Source organism: Amblyomma americanum, chromosome 4, assembly GCF_052857255.1.
Source record: "Amblyomma americanum isolate KBUSLIRL-KWMA chromosome 4, ASM5285725v1, whole genome shotgun sequence".
Classification (NCBI taxonomy): Eukaryota; Metazoa; Arthropoda; class Arachnida; order Ixodida; family Ixodidae; genus Amblyomma; species Amblyomma americanum.
In genome coordinates, this window is record NC_135500.1 from 75,319,265 (window position 1) to 75,338,518 (window position 19,254).

Sequence of the window (19,254 nt, forward strand, 5' to 3'; positions counted from 1 at the left end):
CCAGAAGTTCGGTCACGGCTCCCAGAGCTGCCGCGGCCGCAACACCTGTGCTAAATGTGCCTCCAATGACCACCAATCAGACGGCTGCGACGCCGCGCCACGCTGTGCAAACTGCGAAGGCGAGCACGCTGCTTACTCAAGGTCTTGTCCTGCCTGGAAAAAAGAAAAGGAAATCATTACAATAAAGACAAAAGATAATATCACTTTTAAAGAGGCAAGGAAGCGTTATGCAATGTCGCAAGGCACTTTCTCCTTAACACCCCACACAAACTTCGCCGATGTGGTGCGCGGGCGCGGCGCATCACACCGGTCTCAGGCACCTGCCCAGTTCACACCTAGTGAGGCTGAGGCAGGGCCATCCGCGCCCCTGGCAGATGCAGCGAGAGCTGCTATGCCACCCCCAACAACGGGCCGGCCGTCCTCCAAGTCGGCAGCCCGCAAGGCTTCCCCCGTTCGGGAGAAGTCTACCACCCCCCTGCCCGCGGGTTCCCCGCGGAACTCCAGCGCCTCCATGGAGGCGATGGATACAAGTCAAAGCTCGCCTCGGTCGCAACGGCGACGGGGCTCTCTTGACCGGAAAAAAGAAAAAACCACGATAACAGGCCCTCAACAAGGAGGGACCTGAGGTCTCAAAACACTCCTCCTTAAAATAATCATGGCGTTCCTTATCCACTGGAACTGCCGTGGAATTTTAAATAACTACAGCGATGCAACAGATCTCCTACGCTCTATGTCTCCTGTAGCACTGTGCCTTCAGGAGACCAATTTGGGACCTTTACAAAAAAATATTTTTAAGAATTATAAAGTCTTTCGCCGTGACCATGAGCAGGCATATAGGCTCTCTGGAGGTGTTGCTGTCGTTGTTAAGAGCGGTGTTGCAACACGTGAAATCCAGCTGCAGACGAATTATGAAGCCATTGCAGTCACCGTCATTAGCTTTAAAACAATTACCTTATGTTCAGTATACCTTCAGCCACACCTCACAGTAACACTTCATGACCTAGAATCACTTTTTAATCAGCTACCAGAGCCATATCTGGTAGTTGGGGATTTTAATGCACACTCCCCTTTCTGGGGGAGTGAACAGACAGACACTAGGGGCCGTATATTAGAAGATTTTATTCTGTGCAATAATGTTTGCCTACTCAATACAGGCAAACCCACATATTGCTCTCCAGCCTCAGGAAAAATGAGTTGCATAGATTTATCTTTTAGCTCTTCTTCCGTTTTTACCGATTTTAAGTGGGATGTTCTCGATAACCCGTACGGAAGCGATCATCTTCCGGTAGTGATTAACTTTTCATCACCACCATCAGTCATCCCTAGTAAACCACGCCGTTGGAAACTACACCTAGCCGACTGGCAACTATTTAGAGAAAAGGCTAGCCTGGAGAAATTATTTTCAAACAGTCTTAACGTTGACGAACTGAATGAAATTTTTACAAGCTGCATTATTGATGCTGCGTGCCAAGCTATTCCGCAATCGTCAGGAATAGTACGACAAAACAACAAGGTATGGTACACGCAGGAATGCCGGGAAGCAAAAAAGCAAAATAAAGCTTGGGGAGTTTTTCGAAGATACCCAACTCAAGATAACCTCATCAACTTTAAAAAGACGAGAGCAAAAGCTCGGTACATCCGCCGAAATGCCGAAAGAACATCATGGAGAAGCTACGTATCATGCATAAATAGTTCAGTTACGTCCAAAAAAATGTGGGAACAAGTCCACAAGTTTAACAGAAGCTTTTCTCCTTACACAATTCCTTTCTTAACAGCTCCAGGTACACAGACAAATATAGAGGAACAGGCAAACATCTTGGGAGAACATTTCTCAAACATTTCTAGTTCTTCACACTACACAGAAACATTTTTAAAGCATAAACATGCAGTGGAGAAACATAGACTTCCAACAACGGGCTGCACAAAAGAACCGTACAATGGTTTAATAACACTCCAAGAAATAAACGAAGTTCTCTCGGCCGGAAAAAAGACAGCACCTGGCCCTGACAATATACATTACGAAATGCTAGCACATCTTTCCCAGCAATCTGTGGAGGCGCTCTTGAAGTTTTTTAACCAAGTGTGGGTGCTCGGAAGATTGCCGAAAGCCTAGAAGAAAGCTGTTATTGTTCCATTCCTGAAATCTGGAAAACAACCAACATCCCCTACTAGTTACAGGCCGATAGCCCTTACCAGCTGCCTTGCCAAATCATTCGAAAGTGTGCTGAATAAAAGACTAACTTTTCTGATTGAATCTCTTGAGCTTATTGACATCCATCAGTGCGGTTTTAAGAAAGCATGCTCAACAACAGACCACTTAACTCGCCTGGAAAATACTGTCCGAGAGGCTTTTATACACAGACAGCACTGTCTTGCCGTCTTTTTTGACCTCGAGAAAGCATACGACACCACCTGGAGATTCGGCATCCTTCGTGACTTAGCAGATCTTGGCATCCGTGGCAGGATGTTGAACTGCCTGAAGGACTTCCTTTCCGACCGCTCATTTCAAGTGCGCCTAGGATCAACCGTGTCCAGGGGCTTCGTTCAAGAGAACGGGGTTCCTCAAGGGTGTATTTTGAGCACGACATTGTTTGTTATTAAAGTAAATTCCATAGCCAAAGTAATACCGAAGGCCATTATGTATTCCGTCTATGTTGACGATCTGCAAATAGCCTGCACATCTTCAAACCTGGTAACATGCGAGAGACAAATACAGCTGACAATGGATAAACTGGTGACCTGGGCAGACGAGAACGGTTTCCGGTTTTCCACACAGAAAACCGTGGCCATTCTTTTCTCTATTAAGCGAGGCTTACAGGCTGACCCATTTATACACCTGAACAAAACACAGCTACCGGTGAAAAATGAGCACAAATTCCTAGGCGTAACCTTTGACAAAAAGCTCACTTTCCTGCCTCATATAAATGCACTGAAAAAGAAAGCCTCCCGATCCCTCAACATACTCAAAGTACTGTCACGAAAACATTGGGGTGCCGACAGGACATGCCTTCTAAAAATTTACCGCTCTGTAGTACGCTCTACCCTTCATTATGGATGTATAGTGTATGGGTCAGCGAGACCATCATACCTTAAACGACTAGATACAGTGCATAACTTGGGTTTGCGTCTCTCCACTGGTGCTTACAGGACATCACCCATTAACAGTCTTTATGTAGAAACCAACGAACCGTCACTCGAGGACCGAAGAACCATGCTCACGTGCTCGTACGTTTTAAAAATCCGTTCGCTTCCCAAACACCTATGTTACCCCATAGTCACAAAGTGCCCATCAAGAACACTTTTTAACAACAAACCACAAGCTATCAGGCCACTCCTCCTGCGTTTTGAAGAGATGTGTCAAAACCTCGGAGTACTGGACACATTACCTGCCATTGCTCGAAGACGAGCTCCACTGCCTCCATGGCACAATTTTCCGGCAATCTGTGATTTTACCCTTACGCAGTTCCAAAAAAAACAAACTCCAAAACAACATATAGTACAGGAATTCCTTGCACTCGAAGAAAAATACAGTAGTTTTACGGACTTTTACACTGACGGTTCAAAAACGAATGTTTACGTAGGAAGCGCAGTGGTGCGAGGAAATTCGGAGACAGCAATGCGACTTCCACAGTGCGCATCCATCTTCAGCGCAGAATGTTACGCAGTATGTGTGGCAACAAAAAAAATACTAAACGAGAACCTCAAAAACACTATTATTTACACAGACTCTTTAAGTGTACTTACAGCCCTCCACTCTAGAAACGCAACCACTCCCATACTTGGGGACATCATACACAACATTGTAACAGCAACAGCTCGAGGACAGAACATTAAACTCTGCTGGGTCCCGAGCCACGTCGGAATAAAAGGAAATGAGAGAGCAGATTTGTGTGCCGCTCAAGCTCGGGGCAAGGAAATAAAAAAAGTAGATATACCCTTTAATGACTGTATGAAATTAGTTCAACAGAAATTAAGACAAAAATGGCAGTCGCGTTGGAACAGCGAAGTGAATAATAAACTGCACTTTGTAAAGCCAGTTTTGGGTGAATTTAAGTCATGTGTGCACCAGGAACGTTTTAAAGAAGTGGTTTTATGCCGTCTGCGAATTGGCCACACGCACCTCACGCACAACTTCCTGCTAACAAAACAAGATAAACCTGGTTGTGAGGAATGCGGAGAACTTACTGTTAACCACATTTTATTCTCATGTGTGAAACTAGAAAAACTAAGAAAAAAGTACTTCACTCAATTTTATCATGAATACATTCCTTTTCACCCAACATTGCTCTTAGCTGATAATGCCATTGTTAACATACCCTCCGTTTTTAGCTTTTTAAAAGCAGCGGGCGTCCTCGAAAAACTGTAATTTTTGAACCACTGGTTCCCTTTATTACATGATACACCTCAGCCAGTTTCTCATTCCTGAGAAGTAGGCTGAGGCTTTTTATTTGATTGGTTGGGAGCCTCAGGATCCTTGCCTAGCCAAGGATAGCCGCTAAGGCTGCCTGACCTTCTTTAAGGCTTTTACCATTAGCGATTTCCAAATTTCTTCTCTTCTTTTACTAGGCAGCACAATGTTTTTAGGTCATCTACGCCATCGGCATTTTTTGATATTCGTAAACATTCTACAGAAAGCCAATTCTATACCTTGAGTTTGGCGCATGATGGCCTTAGCTGCCTATGTGCCATAAAACCCAACACACAACAACATAGAATATTTTGTTCTGTGTGATTTTATTCTTTGTGTTCTAGCCACGTTGGCATCGGCAGGAACAAAAGAACTTATGAGCGTGCTGCACGCCCATGTAATACGGAAATGGAAAAGTAAATATAACGCTAAAGTATGCATAAAGTTTATACAAGTAAACTGCGAGGTAGGTGGCACGCTTCATGGGATAATGAAATAAGGAACGAAATACACGTAGTCGCGCCTATCAAGGAATAGAAGTCATGTAGTCATCAAGAACTCTAAGTTAATGTCGCCTTCCTACTGGACGAACGCATCTCGCTCATAACTTTTGTACTATTGAAACAAGAAAACCTACATGGGAAGCATGTGGAGATGAGCTCACAGTAAAAGGATGAGCTGGTCTGTAACACAAAAATAAACCACTAAGCTCTGTGTTTTGCGCTTGATGACAGTACTTGATTATGTCCCATTATGCTCAACACAACACAACGTTTTCGCCGCGCGAATGCCCACGCTGGTCACCCCCCCCCCCCCCCTCCCCCTAAAAAAAACGGGAGTGCGTCAGCGAAGCAGACATCTTCGGAAGTGTACCGGTATTTTGCCGCGTCTAGGGCACCTGGTGCGCGTGTTGAAGGCTCCCTAAACACATTTCCGGCATCCTGAATACCATTTACGTTGTCGTCGGTCTACACCGTGGTATGTAAGCCCGCTTGCACGTGACAGTTCCTAGCAGAATCTATCGGGGTCCAGGACTGATGACCGCGCCCACGAGAGCCGGCCCCACGGTCCCCCTTCCTAAAATTAGGTTGTGTGGTAGCATTGTGAACCCCATTCGCCGATTTCACCGTTTTCTCTTGCTAAATTGGACCTGAAATAAAATAAACATAGAAAACATTACGGCTGCGAGTGGGTTCCTAACCCGCAGCAGCGCTAACAGATATCAGCTTTGATGGCCGCTGAATTAGTCCACTACGCCATTTCCTCTTTTTTTCTGCATGGTGTGTGTTACAGTGATGCATTGTTCTGTGCAAAACACGACACACCAAGGCAACCAAAAACAAAAGTAGCGCAGAGCACATACATAGGCCTATACATCAGAATACAACACTCCTAAGCAACCAAGCACTAGAAAAAAGCAGATTCTGAGCGCATTACTAAGAGCGAGTGCCACTCCGGTTCGATATTCGTCATAGCCGCAGCTGAATACACCGCGTGTTCAACTTGTTCTTGTTTTTGTTGTCACTGTGCTTTGAATGTCGTTGTCTTCAACTTTCATCTCTGCGCAGTCGATGCGAAAACCGAAATCGAAGTGCCAGCGCACAGAATTCACATTTGGCCTAACCACGTTAAAGCGAGGGTCATTTTTTTCACGCCCCCCCCCCCCCCCCCCCCCTGGACTAAAGCCCATGCTTACCACCTTCCAACGTCCCCTACGCTGTAACGAAGTGAAGCCTATACACCTCCTTGAAGTCGCGACGTCATGAAAATGCGGTGGCGCTGATGTCAGTAACGACTTTCGCGCGGTAGGCAAATCTGGCTCCAAGCCCACCCGCGCCTACCGTATCTGCAGCAGCTACCGGCAGGATGTTGCGGCTACATCGCGCCCGCTCACTGTAAAGCATGCATTGATCAGCCGCGTCACTGTGGTGTTCATGTAGTCGCATAAAAAGAGAAATTAAATCAGCGTCGAGAGGTTGCTCGCATATTGATACAGCAACAGGCAGAGGTATATAGCTCAGTCTAGGCCACAGTCGACGCTGCAATTCAATGCATACGGCAAAGGTTTCGTAGCAGTGAATATGCTACCCTCACTCGCCTTTACGTAAGCATAGTAGGCTAAAACAGCGCAATGAAAAAAAAAAACGATCACAGATTTAGCTGCGCACGCAATTATCATCCGAAGCCTTTTTGTTGTGCCCACGGGGCGTTGGCCGGCTAACTCGCGACCAAGAAAAGCGTCCTGGTTGATAGCACGGCGTATTTTAACGGCCGTGGAAGCTACACAAACACACAAGGAAGCGTTTATTTCACTGAATATTTGCTTGGAACTATTTATTAATACGAACGACATACTTTGATATGATTCATGTAGAGAGGTCTGCTAAATTGTGCCACCTTGCACGTTCCCGTTAATGTAACGTAAGCACGTTTAGCTCTTTTCATTGCATGACGTCTCATAAGCTTGTTAACGAAGTTTTGTGATCGCGAAGCATGTGTGCAAGAACCGCGGGCTCGAATTGCCCGAATCGCAGAGTTCTTTGATCTTCGTTTTTGTCATTGTGTAAAAATGGCGGGCAAAGAATACCATAAATCAGGCAGTAACAACTGTGAGCACGCCTAGCTGCATTTAAAATCAAAGCTGCGCAAGCAAAACGACGACGACCGAGAAAGAAAGACGAACTCACGCGCTCACTTAAGGGGTAAGGCGTTAAACTAACAAACTGCCAGGTGAAACACGGTAAAGAGATATTGGGGCTTTAGCTATTAAGTGCAGCGCTAGCTGCCAACGCATAGCACAACAGGTGCGTCAACAGACGGCGCGTGCTGATCTGCTAGGCCGAGACAATGGCAGTGCTTCTTCTCACTGCTTCCCCGAAGTAAGATCATGCTGGCTAGTACAGTGTGTCGAAGACGTAATTTTATGCATTGTCTAGAGTACAAATCGATAGCAACCAACCAAAGACTCAATGCTCTATGCCGAGCTGTTTCCCGGAACTCTGTGTACGTGGTCAACGCGAGCCCGTGTACTTCGAGCGAAATTACTGAGTTCAATGGATGAACCACTCTTGTGAGTAAAAAAAAAACTAAAAACGCGCCTACAAGCCTCGTAAAGGCGCGCTCAACACTTTCACCTTACTCTTGCTCCCAGGCCTCTTGCCTACAGCGAGCCCGCTACCGACTGCAGCGCCGCATCATTTGTTTGCAGACATGCAGAAGGTCTATAAAGACGAAGTCGTGGTGCCATCTGACTTCGTATAATGCAGTTGAACTTTGAAGTTCGGGCAGCATTTCAAAGCAGTTTATATTATATCTGAGCGAATGCCGGCGTTTTTTTTTAATTGACGCAGTTCTGGCAGCTTGCGGGAATCGTCCATGAAGAGCTTGTGTGCAACGACTCAGACGACACCAGTGACGACAGCGACTGGTGTCGGCAGTTTGACGAACTCGGAGAGTACGTCATTGCGCGCATCCGCTCCTTCCTCAAGATCAGTGACCTCCTGGACGAGGAAGACATGGGTACGCCCACCGTGCGGGACGAGGAAAAAAGGAAGCCACCGAGCGAGAGCTTTGCTCCAAAGGATAGCAAGCGCACGAGGATGAACTAAGACCTAGGCCTTGAGCAGGCGTATTGCGGGACGTGAACCCTCAATTCTTGTGATTGGCCATGGCCATGTTTAAACTGCCTGCTATGCACTTATGCTGCGACGTCAAAAACGCGCGCCACGTGTTTTATGTACAGACATTTATTTGTCCATTAAAACAATAGGACAATAAAGAGCACAAATGGATGAATAAAGCTGACGGAACTACGGCTTATGATCAACCACGGGCAAGATTTTTTACATTTATACTAACACTTATCAGGTCTAGAGGGTACTGGGAATACTTGTCGGTTTACATTCCCTAACCTCAGGACAACTTCTCTGTCTGTACTTATTGCCAGAGTGAATCAAAAGGCAACACCGCAAAGAAATTGCTTTCCGCGGATCAAATAGATTCATTAATCGTATATGGGCAGTGCAAAATATACCCTTTCTCATCAATAGGTGTACCAAATATTGAACTAGTGTTCGGAAAAAGCTAACTTCCATTCGCGAACATATTTATTCTCTAAGCATTTTTTTCCTACATCAACTGACCACCTGCCAAATCACATCTTTTGACATTTCCTTCACACTCCACTTGATCACGTCGATCGATTAAATATGACAACGCTTTCTCCTTCCCTTAAAGTATAAATGTTTTTATTTTTGCCATTTCTCATATACAGTCGAGCCCACTAATAACGACCGCAGTTATAACTGACGCTCGCTTATCACGAACGAAGGCTGATCTAAAGCCATAATATGCATTAGGGCAATTGCAGATACAAAGAAGTGTGGCTGCACAGCTCGGTTACAGCGGACGAGGAGGCTCTGTAAACTCTGCCGTGGAGTTGAGAACCCCCGTTTCTCTCAGGAGCGGAGAGCTACGAGCACCTCCGTGGCAACGCCTCTTCCACTTTGCAAGGAAAGAACTCAACCCCCTAATAATAAAAAAAAATGATGTGCTGTATGAACGCCGACAATGCATTTGCCAGATGCAGTCATGCAGAACGTATGCCTTCAAAGGGGCTGGTAAAATGTGCACTAAGCTTCGAGTTACCACCTTTCAATGCCAGAGGATGGAAGACAGCGACCAGAGGCCGCCGTGTGTACTCGGGAAGACTAACAAAGCGCAGTACTTTGGAAGCTACATTCTCTGCGCACGAGAGAAAGGGCTGGTCGAAGCGCGACATTTTGTTCGACGAGTGTGTCCCTCGGCATAAATTTGCGACTTCTCCGCCAAGTGGCTTCAAAAAAATTTGCGAGGTCGTATTCATGCTCGACAACCACGCCGCCCACAGCGTGCAGCCTTCTCTGACTGCGGTGACAACGCTCTTCTGCCGAAGAATGCTGCGAGCCAGACCTGCATCCTGAAATTTTCATAAATGGCATTGGCATAAATAATAAATGCAGTATTCTCTCGGCACCCCGTCACCAGTGCATACTGATACCATTTGACGGACTAGGCGCAGACGGACGTCTCAGTTCAGGCCACTCTGTTCCCCGCCATAGAATAAGTTCGCGTGGATAGAACTGAGCACGTAAGCATTACCACGCACTCGTCTAAGCACGTTCATTCCGAAACACTTTTATTTTATTTTTGGTGTACATATTTCTTTTGTTGTTACAAGACACACAACGCCTCCCTGTAACCATGTCGAACTAATGTGCCTCGATGACCGACAGGGGCATGGTATCTGACTCGCCACTCAGGGGTCAGGGGTATGATTTCCGTGCATTCTAGTATTAGTAGTGTTTCTTCAAAACTAAAATAAACATAATAATCAAAATGAAATAAAAGATTTTTGCTAGCCGCCGGCACCTGCCATCACTACGGAGGCACCTGAGCTGAGGCAGCAGAAATAATGGATAGCGGGCAGAATGGAGGAATGAAATAAAAGAGCTGATGGGACAGGAAGGAAGGATAGGGGGACAGGCAATATACACAAATACACTATTTCAAAAATAATACACATATACTGGTTGCATGTGTGTGGAGTTTATAAAAGAAGAGAAAGCAAACGCGCACAACACTATGAACACTGTAAACAACACAGCAACAACACTGCGGCCGGAGTGGGGCGTCGAGCTGTTGATCATCCATGGTAGCACACGAGGAGCGTTCGGTCACTGCGCGTGACTACCTGGCGGAGAACAGTCTGGACGTGAAGCCCGAATGTTCGAGGAATGCACAGAGGCTCACCTCGCGCCAGGCGTCCCGCGCGCCAGCCAGAACCTGTCTGCGCATGCATGCGGGGCCAGACGCGAGCAGCGCGAGCGTCGGCGCTCCGATCTGTCCCTGTCAAATATTTGGCGCGCGCACTGCACGCGTATAGTTTCCCGCGCACCGACGGATTGTCCGACTTCCGGTGCGAGACCAAGCACAGTGTGCTGGCAAACTGCCCGCTCATTTGGCTTGTTGTTCGCCAGTGTAGTTTAGCGAAGAAGGGGGCGATGCTGAACAAACAATTATTGCTTTCTGAAGTGAAAAAAATTGGCAGTGGCTTAGCTCGGCTATGCCAGGATATACGTAGCGAGAGGTACGTTTCCATGGCTGAGCTTGTTGTGGTCACTGTATGTTTAGCAATGAGAGACATTGGGTATACACATCTATTTTTTCATTTTTCTTGACAGAGATGAAGACTGCTCGATGATCTGTGAAGTAGCATACAGCGGTCTCAATTTTGTCTATAGAGTATTTCGATTTGGTAGAGCCTCTTTGGTATACAAGCACTACAGTAGTTCCCCATTGTGTAGTCTGGACGTGAGGCTCCGAAGCTAAATTAAAGTCACACTTTTCTTTCGTACACTGACTGAGAGAGTCCTGTTTCCTGTTGAAATCACGCAAAGTCACATACAACTGTGAAACCGTGCCTTAAGCTGGTATACATGTCGCAACCACATCAATCGTCTGCTTGACAGGTGTTCCCGGTGCCACGTAGACTCCTTGGATAACGCCGCTCTCCAAAAGCCGAACACAGCAGGCTTCACCATTATTCACTGCGATCGGAGGGAGATGTTTGAAAGTGGTGATACCTTGTTTCACTTACACACAGACTCCAGAGCCCTTACTTGGATCAAGCCAACTGCCAGGCGACAACCTCAGGATGGCAAGTGTTAATCTTCTCTTTTCTATACCGCCGTTTAGCAGCGGCTGGACTCTCCTTCTCTGCATACATGTCAAACGTTGTGATGCAGACGCCCACTACATCTTCGCCTTTCATACGCAATCCTGCGCCTGCGACCGGGGTTCGGGTGATAGAGCGGCGAGGCGGCGACGAAGAACGCGGCGCAGCTGTGGGGTCTCTCTGGTTACCGTGGTATCGGCGCATGCGCACAACTGCTCATCTGCGTGACGTCAGGCTTGGCTTTAATGGTAGAGCGGGGGCGCGCGGTCGCGGCGAGGGCGAAGCGCCAGCCGCACTTTGCTCCTCTTCGGTTGCCATGGTAACGGCGCATGCGCACAACTAGTCTCCCATGTACCGCTAAATGCTCGACTGGTAGCCCAGTGTAGCTCTCGCTACAAAAACGGTCGTCTCTATGGCTGGCGAGCCATACGATGCGATGCGAGGATGCGGCACAGCGTGAACGAGTGTCGATGGCGCTGCGGATTATGCAAGTGCTGAGATACAGAGCCACAGTGAAAAGGCGTGCTTAATTATTTGTGTACTGAACACATTCCACACATTTTAAAATCACTTTATTATACCTATTACTACCTCTCACCACTCTTTGCAGTCGAACTGCTTCTAGCGGCATCACCGTAGCGCGTGACCGCGTGAGTCTGCCCATGCCGAGACGCGAGCGTCCATGTATCCCAGGCAATTTTCTTCTCAGCGCAATTAATTTCATTTACATTCTGACATGCGCAAATGACACTTGAGTCCTGTTGCTACATTATAACCACAATGTATCTAATGTTTCAACCACTTTTTAATCCTCAATTCCCTATCCTCTCTCACGACGCCAAGTACGGCACTAGTTTCTCCGCTGGACGGGACCGTTAACACTATCGTATTATTACGAGGAATACCAACGGGGCCCTGTCGGGCGTGCTCAGCTAGGACTTGCTGTGAAATTTCAGGTCGAATGTTGCGGCAAAGCCTAGTGCTAGAGTCGCATCGTTAAAAAAGGCAAACCAAGGTCAATTTACGTTGGTCGCGAAGGCGGACACTGAACGCGGTCTAGAAGCAAGCGCCAGCGACATCCGTAAAGCTGCGATACTAAAGAGCCAAAATGAAGCGTGTGGACAAGCACAAATAAGAATAAAACTAATTGCTTACCTTAGCTGAGACTTATAACCATTTAAAACTGTTAGTTGCTGGTTTTGAAAATGTGATTTTTTTGCTTGATTCAAGTCTTGTAAAGTTGTTTTTTTTTAAATGCTACGTATTTTTGTTTGTTTTTTCATGTACATCCTACACCTGTCTAAGGCCCTCTGCAAAGGCTGGCTCTATACAAAAGCGCTTGCGAGTTCTAAAAAGAGTGCCGATATTCCAAAGTTTATGCTATGCAGCGCGCGGGGCTGGAGGGGAGCGGCAGGGCGCTTGCCCTTCGCAAAGAAATACAAATGAAAACAAAATACATAACAAATACGCGCGCAGGCCGGGACGGTAGATGAGTGGTAGCGCTGCTTGCATAGAAGCCCATACGTTAAAAACATAGAGGCTTATGGTGCGGAGGCAGCGCCGTCTACGAACGGGCAGGCGAACTAAACCATGACGACTCAACTAATAAAATCCCGCGACATCATAACCTCGCGTTTTTGTCAGTAAAAAATACATTTTCGAACACCTCGAGGTTCCTTCCGACACACAAGGGCGAATAAAAAAGACACAACAAGAGCGGGCTACAAACGCCATTTTTCGGTAGTCAATTATCCTTGCATCGTGCTCCTTAGCCCTCGCCGCGTGTGTCACGCTGAATAAACAATATGCGAAATTGCTTGGTGGTCTGGCAACACCACGCCCACAGCTTTCGGTTTTCATCTTGGTTCGGTAGAGCTCGTCGAGCTATTTAGTCATGTGATGCGTCGTTTGCTGTGCGTACTTTCTTGACATGTTTCATATACCGGTGTAGCTGTCATGAATCTCGCGACCGAAATTTCAAAAGATGAGCTTCATCCGCTGCGCTGCTTGCACTGCTCATTTGTTACCAAATGTAGGTCACTGCAGGCAGCGGCAGCATGCTCCTACCAAGTCCTCAGCTTTGCTTGAAGTTTGGCACTGATGATGGCAAGAATTGGAAGTTGGAAGCGGGTTCACAAGTCGAACTTGGTGTCGTTGTCGTTTTAATGCGCTGATTTCCGCATTGGTTCAATCGTCGCGTAGGTGGTTGAGTAGAGAGGTGGTAGGGTAACGAGCGGATACTTTGCGCTGAGTGCACAGGTATGTTCACCAACTTCTTTGGCAGTGCAAACTATCGTGAGCATTGAAGATAACAGCTTACACTGTAACCTCTCTTAAAATATGTTGTAAAAGTCATTTCGTGCAAGCTTTTGTGAACTTACATACCAGATGTAAAAATTATTCTTTTTTGTACACTTTGTATCAATGCGATACGCGGGCCGTTGTATGGTCATAATCTTTGGCTAACAGTAGGGGCTTTGGTAACAGTAGGGGCTGACAGATGTGTCTTTCGGCTGATCGCTTGGTAGTTTAGCACGAAAGAGCGTGTTATGCTGTGAATTCTGTTTATTTGCTGGTACCTGCAGTCTGAATCGCTATGAGTTCGGTTGTCTCTGCTGGGTGGAATAATGCACCAGAATTAGTTTTGCTCATGGTGATAAAATGCCGCGATCAGCGTCCTATTGGCAGTGCTTTAATGACTAAAATTTTATGCACAAGCCTAGCGTGGCGTAAAATTTTGGTGATTTGAAGTGTACATATGCTTCATATTCTTCTTAATGCTGTGGAGCGCTTTGGAGTAATCTGTAGCCCTGTCCCTCGCCAGCGAAAAGTGAAAGCTTCATTAAGCGTTTACGCTACGGACATCATAACTGCTAAACAGCGCGGAACGAAGACGGCACAAGTATTTGTTTTTGCACAATGCGCAGTTTTTGTACAGGGCGAGTTTCGGAGACAATTTGTTGCTACATTGCTGCCCTTCTATACTGCCTGATTGTCGTAGATCAGAGAAGTGTGTGCTGCATGTCACGGGTCATGGTGCGCTTCCTGAGCAGAACTTAAATGCTCAGAGGCTGTTTCAGTTTGCGGCTTAGGCACAGATCAGTCTTTAATGACGTATTTGCATCATTTAAACTTCCTGGTAACCTCTTGGAACAACTGCTTGCTTGTACGTTTCCTATGACCGCAAGCTCCCTATGTTTATTTGCTCGTTTTCCCGTACCTTCTGTTGCTTCCTCATTTTACGAGCGTTTGATTGTATATTTCATTTGGTCCGCGTAGCTTTTGGTCGTATTAATGAAACTGTCTGTCCTCCGTATGCTATGAAAGGCTATCGTAATTGCACTTGGAGAGCGCAGCATTATTTACAGCACTCTTATTCCATTAATTCGCAGTAAACAACTATCTTGTCCTACTCTGAGCGTGTATGTTTTAAAACTTATATCATGGGCTACTTCAGCAACCCCTTGTTTCGTAACCACTCTGAGTGTTATTTTTCAAAGAATAAATTGTCTAAATAAAATTTTCCACTATTGCGTCTTTTTATGCGAGCGAAACTCAATCAACAGAATTCTGTCACAGCCCAGTGCTCCCACCAGCCGCCTTGGCTCAGCGGTTAACGCGCTCGTCTACTGAGCCGGAGTACCCAGGTTCGAACCCGACCGCGGCGGCCGCGTTTCTATGAAGGCGAAACGCAAAAGACTCCCGTGTGATGTGCGATGTCAGTGCACAGTAAAGATCCCCAGGTAGTAGAAATTATTCCGGTATGACCACTGCGGCCAATCTCTGTTCCTTTCACGTTTCACTTCCACCTTACTGCCTTCCCTTACGGCGCGATTCGGGTGTCCACCGAAATATGTGAGACAATTACTGCGCCGTTCCCTTTACTCAAAAACCAGTTTTCAAAGAGCCAGTTTTTTTCAGTGCCCCCTGCTCGAAAACAGCTCCCAAACACGCAGTCAGGCTCCTTGGACTGTACCTCTCGGGGATTAACACGAATAGCTGGCCTTATGATACGTTAACACCTACCAACTGAACGCGACACACAAGGTGAGGACGAAGGAAGAAGACATTACGAGCGCTATCTAAAGGAGTGTGGGTTCTCGGCACACGTGTGTATACCTTCTTCGTGCTTGTCTCTTGTGTCACACTCACCGTCGAGATGTTGGAGAATTTCTTTATCCCGCCAAGACAACACGTAACGAATGGCATCAGGTTTTTTTTTCTTAATTATGACGTCATTGTTTAGTTCCGAACTCACCTGAAATTATATTTAGAACAGGTTTTATTTCAGTACTACGAATACCGCCACCTTCGAAGGTGGCGCTGGCTCGGCACCACAAGCCGCCGTGTTTTGAACGTACGGAAAGGGGGGCTAGCCTGCCTATTGTATGGTCTTCTATGGAAGCTGCGCTGCCGCACTACACCTACCATGGCAGTTCTGTCAAGGCCCTGTTGGTAGCGACGTCACCAGGAACGGAAGCATAGGATGAGCCGGTAGTCCGTGCAGTGCTGTATACCGTAGCCTATGGTTTTCTTATCGATATTACTGGCGTCCACTGCCATGTTCCCTGCAGGCCCGCTCAGGCGCCAAGGCATGTAAACTGCAACAGTTCGAAGGAGCGGTTGCTACAAATTTCCCCAAACAGCCCCAAACAGTCGTCTGGAGCGAGACAAAGGAAAGAGCTTTTAGCGCCCTAAAGAGCGCCCTAACAAGCCAGCCTGTGCTACGATCGCCAGACTACACAAAAGGGTTCGTTGTTCAGTGCGATGCTAGTGAGCGAGGCATGGGCGTTGTACTGTGCCAAAGGGACAATGGAGAAGTGGAACACCCCGTCCTGTATGCTAGTCGTAAGCTGACCTGTCGTGAGCAGGCGTACAGCGCCACCGAGAAAGAGTGTGCGTGTCTCGTGTGGGCCGTTCAGAAATTGTCATGCTACCTAGCCGGCTCGAGGTTTATCATTGAGACGGATCACTGCCCTCTCCAATGGCTGCAGACCATATCTCCCAAAAATGGCCGCCTCCTGCGCTGGAGCCTCGCTTTGCAACAATATTCCTTTGAGGTGCGTTACAAAAAGGGGAGTCTCAACGGTAACGCCGATGGCTTAAGTCGAAGCCCCTAACGTAGGAATCCGCCTCAATGTTGTTGGTTACTGATGTTTTCCTCCTGAGGCAGGATTTTTAACATATTGCTTTTGTTTAGTGTTTCTAAGTGATTATGTGCTTTCTAGTGCAATTTTCCAATTTGTGGACGCGTTCTGAGTGCTGCTTGACTACTGTAAGGAACTAGGCAGTAGTATAAAAGGGGAAAGAGCCTGGCAGAGCTTAGTGAGGGTTGTCTCGTGCTTGCTGACTGAGCGGTTGCGTTTCGGCGTAGTTCTAACGCTTGCTGGGAACGAGCACAAAAATGGCAACTCTCCCGAAGTGACTTTGCAGTGTCCTATGTGATCCTGAACCCGAGAACGAGGCCTTCTCTGTGCGCTGCGCTCAAGCAACGTCGAGGGACGATCGGTTTCGATTACGAGCATCATCGAGCGACATCCCTCTGGACAGCGGATGCAGTCCCCTGACCATCGGGATCTCCTTCTCCCGGCGGGGCGGTCTGTTACGTCTCGCCTACAACGCGCGGTATAGCCGGCGCGGATGCAACGGACGCCGCGGCTTCGTTCATCGCGGCCGCAACGCCTCCCGCCAAGCGCGTCCAGGCAGGTTTCAGTGCCACGTGTCGTCGTGCGTGCGTGTGTGTGTGTGTGCATGTTTTGCCCACGCTTGTCAAAGCGCGGCAGCCGGGGAGAGGAGCTCCCCAACTGGGAGGCGAGGAGGTCTGACCGGCGCCGGCCTGGCGGACGCGCCCGTCACGTCTGGACATGTCGAAGCGACGCCGTATCGGATGACTCTTCCCAAGCCGTTCCCTCTTGCCCTCGACTCCGTGGGTATAAAGGGGGCTGCCCCGGACGCCAACGGGAGACTTCGATTCCTTCCTTCGAGTAGCGTGGTCGCCCTGACCGGCTGCTCTTTTGCGATGCCAGAATAAAGAAGTTGTTCTGTTGCCAGTCGACTCATCCTTTGCCGGGACCTTCGGATGTTTCCAGCTTTGCCCCAGGCCGCCAGGCCAACGCTACCCTTGGGGCTTGCAACCCAAATGCAACACTGGATAATTTTACACCACCGCGAACGTCTCACCTTGTGCTGGCAAAAATGTTCGGCACGCCCATGAAGCTTCCAAACTGCTTGAAGCACGCATCCGGCGCGGCTATGTGCAAGCCGGAAGTAGACGAAAATTCGAATGCAGCAAGGACATTTGCATATGCTGCTGCCTGAACTTCCTCTCAGAAAACAGTTGCTAACTATACGAGGTAAGCTTGTATGGAACGTTGAGCGGCAGTTTTCGTGAGGGCATTTCCAGCACTGCCAATGAGCTCTATCGATAAGCCGTGCACCCTACTATTATTGTTATTTTGGTGGTGTTCTCTCGGGCGTTCTTTCTGTCCTCAATTACTATAAGAACATGCATATCGAGCGATTCCCGATGGCAGCGTAGCTGCTGACGAACTCGCCACCAGTGTTGGCGGTAACGCGTTACAGTAACGGCGTTACCTGTAACGCGTTACTTTTTTCGGTAACTTAGTAACGTACTCGTTACCATTTCGGAACAGTAACACTTAACGTACTTACGTTAACATTCTTCGGTAACGTACTTACGTTAACATTCTTCGGTAACGTGAGGTATCATGTCACTAGTTACTTTTTATTCGAATTGCCCCCCCCCCGCCCTTTTGTTTAGAAAAAAAAAAAGCGCAGAGCACCTGAAGTGAGGTTGCAGGTAAACAAAATGTACAGGTGCTCTCGATGACTCTTGTTGAGGCTCGCGTGCATGCCAGAGAACATCTGCCCTTGACGATGCATCCAACCAAAAGAAACAGACAGAATACCCATAAAACACGTGCACGAACACGCATTCACACACTTGCCTTCACCTATACCTCCCCTTCCAAAACCACTCACACACATAACTCTCCGAAGAGTGGTAGGATGCAGAGCATTTTGGAACATCACATTTTTGAGTAATACCTTAAATTTGTTGACATTTCAGCGATGTTTTCTTTGTGAAGTTAGAATTGATGACGAAATGTCATTTTGTGCTTAATGTCATATTCAGAAAATGGCTTCACCATGTGCCACAGAGTTAGGAGCCATCACATATAACTGTACAGGCAATTTTAGGCCACTATAACATTGCTAAGCTCCTGCACAGTTGTGCAAAGTATTTTCGTTAAATCACGATTTCGTGTAAAATCAGGTTCTGGGCTAGAAGATATATGTGATATATGAGCATTATAAAATTGTTATCATGAGTTCTTGCAGAGAAGACGCACTGATTAAAATTTATGGCCATGGAGTAACGGCAAAGTACCATGCGGCAGTTTTTTTCGGTAACGCGTTACCTTTTTTGTAGCTAACGTAGGGCGGTAACGCGTTCCTTTTTTTTAGCGTAACAAGTAACGTATTTAGTTACTTTTTTTTCGGTAACGCCTATACAGCACTTCTCGCCACACGTCCCCGCGCGCACACACACACGGAAACAAACTCGCGTGGGCAATCTTATCACCTTCCATGAGCATATCTGCTTTCTGGTGTGCCATGACATTCAACTTGGTTGCAGGAAGCCAATCTTCTTGTTCTTGTTCCGTGACCTTTTTCGCTTTGGAGCGAATTAGTTCCGTGTTACATGAGCATCGGCGCAAAGCTTCTTTGCTCTACCGAGGATAATAAAGCATCCACTGTTCCCTCGTCCAGCATTTTGATTGACTTGATCGTTATCAACATTTTTATGGTTGGCACAAGTCTAAAAATCCGGAAAAGGCTGAGAAAAGATCTTCCAAGATTAATACACTTCCATGAGGGAGAGGCGACACAACCATGCTCCAGTGTCTGCCCTTGATTGCTGGATTAAACTTGAACTTGAAAACGAAAGCTGAAAGGTATATTCTGAAAGTCCCGCACGGCAGTTCCAGTAACGGGCAGTCATAATTAGCCTAGTTGTGAAATACATACTCAAGATTTATTTGTATACTTTCAAGCAGAAAATCCTCCAACTTGGGCGCTTAATGAAGAAACACCCAGGAAGAACACA

The 19,254-nt window shown here is 47.2% G+C and overlaps 1 protein-coding gene across 2 annotated transcripts in view; it reads left to right on the forward strand.

Annotated features, from left to right (window-relative positions):
• Positions 1–8,202, forward strand: part of LOC144130187 (uncharacterized) — a 69,807-nt gene extending 61,605 nt beyond the window's left edge. For both annotated transcript variants that reach the window (XM_077664180.1, XM_077664181.1), the window contains one exon: positions 7,759–8,202. In XM_077664180.1, the coding sequence (XP_077520306.1) occupies positions 7,759–8,016 (258 nt within the window). In that variant the 3' untranslated portion in view covers positions 8,017–8,202. The remainder of the gene's footprint in view (positions 1–7,758) is intronic.
• The last annotated feature ends 11,052 nt before the right edge of the window (positions 8,203–19,254 follow it).